Raw genomic sequence first — 7,581 nt, forward strand, 5'->3', positions numbered from 1 at the left:
TAACTTGTTATAAGACTTCAGTTTTTGAAATACATAACCCTCACAGCACAAACACAGTATTTACATTTCAAGTTCTTTTTACAAAATATGTGTGCCATTTTGAAAGAATACTGTTGAGATCATGATCTAAAATACCTGTCAGAGTTCAAAAAGGACTCATGGAATCTGGTCTCCACAATCTACTGTATAATGATATAAACAAAATATGGCTGAGCATCAGGGTTTATCCATACATAAAAATACTAATTCTCAGTGAACAGCAAACGATGGCCTGTGGGTCAAATCCAGCTGGTGGCCTGTTTTACAGATACAAGCAAAACATGGTTTTTAGATTTTTAAAGGGTTGTTTTTTTTAAAAAAAAAAAAACAACTAAACAACAACAAAGAAGAATATGTGACAAAGAGACATGTGGCCTGCAATTATTTACTATCTGGCCTTTTACAGAAAAAGATTTGCTGACCCCTGCTCTATACAAACCAAATGAGAGAGAGCTACTGGAATATACATAAGAGTATTAAACAAGACACCACTGTCATGTGCCACGGCCATCAGCACTACTCATTTCTAAAATGAGGCACTTCTGTTTAAATATGTACATTTCCCACACATAATTACATCTGTAAGTAGCACTGCTACTTAACTCTAGCCCTTTGTAATTAGGTCTGCACACAAAATCACACAAAATCACAGTATTCTTATAGGCTGAAGCAAACAAGCACAAAGTATTTCAAATGTTAGTCAATGAGCTATTCAGTAGTTATTAGTGGCTTAAGACCACTTACAGTTTCAAAAGTTAATAAAATCCATAATTTAGACATTGCCAACAGGAAGTGATATTACTGCATTATTTACATAACATCTATAAAAATGTTTAGAGATCCCATTTCATTATTTTCAGAAACAAGAATAAGTAGTTAACTTAGTAGCTACTTATTTTTTAAATGGAAAATGAAAAAAAGGAAAAAAGAGTACAAAACTATAGCAAAAGGCTTTGGAATGCAATGACTCCGGTCTCTCAGCAAACGCTCCCAAGCTGGCCTCGGCTTTTCAGATTAAAGTTAGTCTGCAATGGTTGCTATGGGAAATTAGCATTGTCTCTTGCCAGTGAGCTTAAAAGAGAATGACAGATCCATGAGCAAATGCTTTAAAAATAAAACCAGTCCAGGGCTGCTCAACACACAAGTTTTCAGTGTATTGGTTAAATAATTCCTGGTCAGTGGGTTATATTCATGGTACAAAACAGTATGTTACTGGGTGTTTTTCCTTCTTCAGGCCAAGTTGGCTAAGCATCACATCACAAAGACATCTCTGCAATGATGAGTTTTAAAATGCTCAGTAAATGCTGAGGTAGACGATTTTCAATGAAGATCTTCTATACTCTGATTCGATTGGGACTGGCTTCTTTCTGTATTCTCCTTCTGGGAAATATCTTCCGCTTAAGTGCAATTAACTAAATAATGGAAGACATAAAATAAATTTTAATTCTTCATATTGATGAAAGAGTATAAGTGCATCAAACTTTCTTTCTGAGAGCCATCTGACCTTAATCATTTCCACAGTTTTATACATAAAAACAGACAAGTCTCCCAAAACAAACCAACCACTAATTTTGTTTAGCTCTGTAAGGGTCAATATGTCTAGATATGTGCCCACAAAGACACCCAAAAAGATTAAAATTATTTTGGCCCGTTCTTCATTTTTCTAAGACCTATGGCCTCAGATTTTTATACAGCTATTAGCAAGCATATTTATTTTTAAAAATGTCCATTTGTTAAGTCTTTCCATTGGAGGACAATAGCTCTGTTTAACTATTAAGACACTGCCTTTGGGTTTGAAAATGACTGCACTGGTAAGATAGGATTATATTTTATTTATTTATTTATTTATTTTGTCTTTTTTGAGACCGGCTGCACCGCGCTCAGCCAGTGAGCGCTGTGAGCACACCGGTCATCCCTATATAGGATCCAAACCCACAGCGGGAACACTTCGGCGCTCCCAGCGCCGCACTTTCCGGAGTGCGCCACGGGCTCGGCCCAAGATAGGATTATTTTTTAAAAAATCAAACACCTATAATAAAATTCTATCAACGTTTTTTCTATACTTTAACAATTGTTTGAAAATACAGTGATACCCATTTATGAATGTGTTGTAATGCAAAAGTTCATTACTAAATTGGTAGCTTAGAACTTGGATAAATACTTTTTTCTCATAGAAACAGTTTACTCATGATATATCTGAAGTAGAAAACTAAACCACTATTATAATAAAGTTTCAATGAGGAAAAAAGTGTACTTTATGGTTCCCATTTGGGATCTCTATTGTTTAACCTGTTTTCGCTCTCCCCAAACATGAAAACCTGCCTCCTCATTCATTTAGAGGTGGAAGCAGGGCTGACCCAAGCATAAGCCACCAAGGTTTAAATGATGAGCTGGGATTTGGGAGTGGACGGAGAGGCAGTGATGGCTGGTTTGGCTGTGAGGGTGGTAGGGGTGGCAGGAGGAAGGAGTGTGATTTGAGTAGGTAGAGAGAAGGGTGCTGGAGAAGTGAGGGGATTTAACCTTCCCATCCTTTCTGCCTCCGCCTGCCTCTCTGCTTGCCTCTTCTCTGCTGATATAAACAACACAGAGGAAAGCCTGAACCTCCTGTTCCTTCCACTGCCAACAGCAGTTCCGTTCAGCCAGCGTCCCTCTCCTTCCCCATCCCAGGCTGGCTTACAGCACTCGTCGGTTCCTCACTGGACTCCTGTTCTAAAAGCAGGTGCAGTCTTTCTGAGCTCTTGTCCTAAGATTTTCACCTGCTAGGAACAATGGCAAAAAATAGGAAGAACAATCTGTATGACCCTGGGAAGCAGATGAAGGTTAAGTTGCTGTCCTGCTCACTTGCCCAATCTCCATTTTCTGAATTTCCTTCCATCTACAACAGGAAGCCCAGTCATTTATCCTAAAGTTCTCAGTACTTAGGTGCCTCCTTCTTGGCATAAGTAAACTTGATGTACATTTCCTGAGTGACAGCTAGAAAAGCTCCACTCAAGAGTCACCTTGATCAGAGGCTGGGGCAGGGTCGCTTGCCCCTCATGGGTCAGGTTGGCCCAGATGCCAGATCCATCCTTTTTTTTTTTTCAGAGCATTTCATACCTGAGCCTCATGAGGATTCTCTTATCCCTTTCTTTTTACCTCACAAATCTCCCCCTTACTTCTGGACCCTCACCTCAAGGATGCTGTGTGTGTGCTCATGCAGGGGCGAGCCCAGGTACAGAGGGGCTGACAAGGAGGGGAGGATGAAGGAGGAAAGGAGAAGTACTAGCAATTCAAAGAAATGCAAGTGGGGGACTGGCAGTGTGAGCAGGACAGCACAGAACCATGCCATGTCTGAAAATAAGACACTGTGTTACATAGGAAGGTTAAAAGAAAGGAGAAAAATTGGAGATGCATATAAAATTAATATCAGATGAGGATTCTGGGGGTTTTTTTAGTTAAAAATACTTATATCTTTTCAGTTTTAGCTTGAAGTCTGCAAGCTAATCTACTGAGTCCTAGATAAAAAGAAAACTGGTAATGAATTTAGAAGAACAATGAATAGAAGGTTGTTATGTTGACTGCCTGAATTTTAGCAAATATATTTGACATACTGATATATAAGCTATAAGCCACCAGGAGAAATTGCAATTTTCTGGTTGTGAATTTATATCATTTTCTTAAGGTTCAGATGCTCATGTACTAAGAAACACTGTTTAATACCCACATAAAATATATAACTTACCTGTTCAGCAAAAAATGAAAATACAGTAAACATAATCAATGTTGCTAGTACACAATGAGTCCAAAACTTCAATTTGTCTCGATACGCCCTCCTGTTCAGAGAGAAAAGAAAGCAGGTAAGTACCCCTTTATATGGTTTCACTGTCATTAGTTAGGAGTTTTTAATATACTAGTTTTACAAAAACAATGTTGTGAAACACAAAAACGTTGCCTAGAGGCAATTCTAAAATGTTAACACAATATACGTTTCCAACATGAGTTTGGATTTTTTATTATGTCATATTAAATACTACACTTGAATTAGTAAAGTTATTCTAGCATAGGAGAGGACTTCAAAAAACAAAAATCACTTATTAGGGCCGGCCCATGGCTCACTCGGGAGAGTGTGGTGCTGATAACACCAAGGCCACGGGTTCGGATCCCTATATAGGGATGGCCGGGTGCTCACTGGGTGAGCGTGGTGCTGACAACACCAAGTCAAGGGTTAGGATCCCCTTACCGGTCATCTTTAAAAAAAAAAAAAATCACTTCTTAAACAAAACCAAACCACTCTTTCATTTGTTTTTATTGATTCATTCACATTCATTTAGTCACTCAGTCCCTCGATAAAGATTTCCTGTGGAACAAGACAAAGGTCTGGCTCCAAAGTATGTACAAACCTGAGTAGTGTCACCGACATGCCGGCCGACAACTAGCCATCACAGAAGATGAACAGCAATATGTATCATCAAAAGCCAAGTTTTACGGAAAACTGAGAGAAATGAGAACAGCACCACAGAGGTGGTGACATTTCCTTCACGCCTTGAAGGGGAGAGGAAAGTCCCGTGGCTGAGGAAGGAAAGGAGCAGCGGCAGGGACAGAGGCGCGCTGTGTCCTGCAGAGCCGCGTGCAGCTGGCACAGGGCATCAGGGAGAGCCAGGCCACGGGAGGGCCGGGCAGGAACTGCCGCTGTTCTGGAAGTCCACGCGATGGGGTTTGGACGTAGTACTCTAGTGGGAAAATAGATGAAACGGTGAGGGAGAGGGGGTGTGTGTGTGACACAATCAGGGCACAAATGGTGGCCATCTGAAGGATGGAAGGACAAGCAGACAGGCAATCCGGTTTTAACCCAGACATGAGAAAAGAACAAGGGGCAACAGAAGAGACACTCTGAAGACAGAATCAATTGGACCTGGTGACGATATGATTTTGGGGATAAAAGGCAGTACAGCATAGTCTCCTCATCTGTAATTTAGAAGTAATGAATAGTGTGTTATGAAGATTAAATAAAAAAGGTTTAACATAAGGTTTGGAAGATATGCTAATAACCACCAAATTCAGACCTCTGTGGTGAGTTCTAGATTCTCATTTACAAATGTTTGGGAGTGGACGTCTCTACCTCAAGTCACGTTCAGAAAGGCACTCTCCCATACATGGTTCTTCCTCCTGTTTTCCTACGTCTATTAATAGGGTCACAACCAGCCCAGTCAACTGTAACGCTTACAGTGTCATTCAGATTTTATGTGTAATTTAAAGAGTTAAGAAGCCATAGGCAGGGGCTGGTTGGTTAGCTTGGTTGGTTAGAGCTGATAACACCAAGATCTAGGGTTCAATTCCCTGTACCAGCCAGCTGTAAAAAAAAAAAAAAAAAAAAAAAAAAAAGGCAGCAGCAGCCACCACATGTTATAGGACAGCAGTCAGTGAACTCACCACTGAGCACTGCTGGGTGCTAGGGAGGCACTGTGGACTCTGCCCCTGAACAGGGCTCACAGTCTAGCAGGAGAGAAGATAACCAGACAGACTGCTGTACCATGCAGTACGTGCTGTACCCCAGAAGGCATCTGTGGGAACAGAAAGAAAGCCACTGCAGGAAACCAGAGAAAGATGACAGGGGGCTCATGAAGGGAAAGAGGAAAAGGACAGTTTCTAGGAAGTAGGGCTGGGGTGGGGGGGCAGCAGTCAGAGATGACACAGGAACCAAGCAGGATGAGAAACAAGAAGCCCCCAGATCAGGGGACTGTAGAGAGCATCCTATACCTGATGTATGTCATTTTTACAACATGGAAATCAAAGTCCTCTCCATCTGCTTGTAAGTCCCCTCCCTTCTTATTCAATTGGGCCCTTGAAGGTAAATTTAGTCACAAAGTGGATGTGGAGAGGTAACACTTAAAGCCACCCAAAGATCTTTTTCCTTTGAGCTAAAGGCACGTGAAAACAGTGAGAAGCCATTCCTTGCCATTTCTGGAAGACAAGACCCACAATTCAGTAACAACTTCTCCTTATAAAAATAAAAATATATAGATATCAGCTACACACATGCTAATTGTCTCATTTAGCCAACTCCAACACCTCAAGTCACATGTCCAAAATGGTACTCTTCCACACATGGTTCTTCCTTCTGTATTTCCTATGTCTGTTAATAGGGTCACAACCAGCTCAGTCAACCCTAATGTCTACAGCATCTTTCAGAATCTATGTGTAGTTTAAAGAGCTAAGAAGCCACACAGGCTATGGGACAACAAAGTGTTGTCTGAGTCTGAAGAGTTCTAGTTGCCAAGGTCTGCCAATTTCCCCTCTAAAATCTCTCCCTATTCTGTCTACTGCCTTCTCTTTATTCCTTGCCCTGCATCCTTGGCTCACACCTTGACTGTCTGTCTCCAGGACTATTGAAATGCTTATTACTTGCCTCCCTGCCTCCAGTCCTCAGATAACCCTGCCCCGCTCCAAATAGCTTCCTCACCAGTCCAACTTCCACACTACATTACCATTTTCAACCATGAAGGCTGCTCATGACAAATATCTAAGAATAAATCTCCCCTGGGGGCTTCGGTCTCTAAAGAAAAAAGTAAATCAGATATGGCTCCTCACAATCTCTCCTTTCCCTCCGCACAGCACTGTCTTACCCCTCGGTGCCTTTGCACATGCCACTCCTTCCACCAGGAATGCCTTTTCCTACCTGGAAAAGTCATTTTCATAATTTAAAACCAAGCCCAAATGTCACCTTCCTCTAACAAAACCAGCTGTTCCCTCCTCTGTAAACCAACAGCATTGAACCCCACCGTCACACTATGTGAACGGTATCACAACCATTTGCCTGGTGTCTGGCTCCCTGGAGAGACTGTGAGCACCACAAAGCCTGGTACCATGTGCCTTTTTCTTTGTATTCCTAGTACCTGCCAAATGAAGGCAGGCAAAGGGTCAATATCTTCCCAAACTGAATGAGAAAATTACCTTTATAATTAAATGTTGTCAATGGCAGTACAATAAAAGATGAAGAAAACATATAAAGCAGCTTTGGAATACAGTGGAATGTGCAGAAGGTTGGGAGTCAGGCTGGATTGGCCACTTGCCAGCTACTTCAGCCTGAGCAAACTCCTCACCTTCTATTACCATGTTCTCATCGTAGCAACGTAGTAATGTAGCAACATCAATACCTTTCATTGTAGAGAGTAGAGTGAATATATTGCCCAGCATGGTGTCTAGCATAGCAGGTACTCAAAAACAGGGCAGCTGCTCTGATGAAATACACGATGACAACTAAGGCTCAGCGGTGTGCTCAGCCAGGCTCTGGGAAATGGACTGCCCGGGTTCACATGTGGGCTCCCCCAGTCATGAGCTGGGACACCTTATGCACGTCATTTCCTATCTCTATGCCTCTGCCCCCTTGCTGAAGAATGATGATAAAATGGACCAGCCACAGAGTTGCTGGAAGAGTTAAATGAGAATGTGCATGAAAAGCTCTTAGTACAGTGCATGTTACCTAAACACTCAATACTGGTAGTGATTATTACTGCAGTAGATACTCAATAAATTAGCTGATTGAACAAATAGAAGAATCAAAAT

General features: G+C 41.5%; 1 protein-coding gene across 1 annotated transcript in view; it reads right to left on the minus strand.

Annotated features, from left to right (window-relative positions):
- The window catches only part of GNPTAB (N-acetylglucosamine-1-phosphate transferase, alpha and beta subunits), a 64,825-nt gene continuing 57,244 nt past the window's right edge, over positions 1–7,581 (minus strand). Inside the window, exons 19-20 of the mRNA XM_008579692.1 lie at positions 3,761–3,851; positions 1–1,451 (exon numbers count right to left, since the gene is read on the minus strand). Of these exons, the coding sequence (XP_008577914.1) occupies positions 1,374–1,451; positions 3,761–3,851 (169 nt within the window). The 3' untranslated portion in view covers positions 1–1,373. The remainder of the gene's footprint in view (positions 1,452–3,760; positions 3,852–7,581) is intronic.

Source organism: Galeopterus variegatus, unplaced genomic scaffold (genome assembly GCF_000696425.1).
Source record: "Galeopterus variegatus unplaced genomic scaffold, G_variegatus-3.0.2 Scaffold1942, whole genome shotgun sequence".
In the NCBI taxonomy this organism is placed as follows: domain Eukaryota; kingdom Metazoa; phylum Chordata; class Mammalia; order Dermoptera; family Cynocephalidae; genus Galeopterus; species Galeopterus variegatus.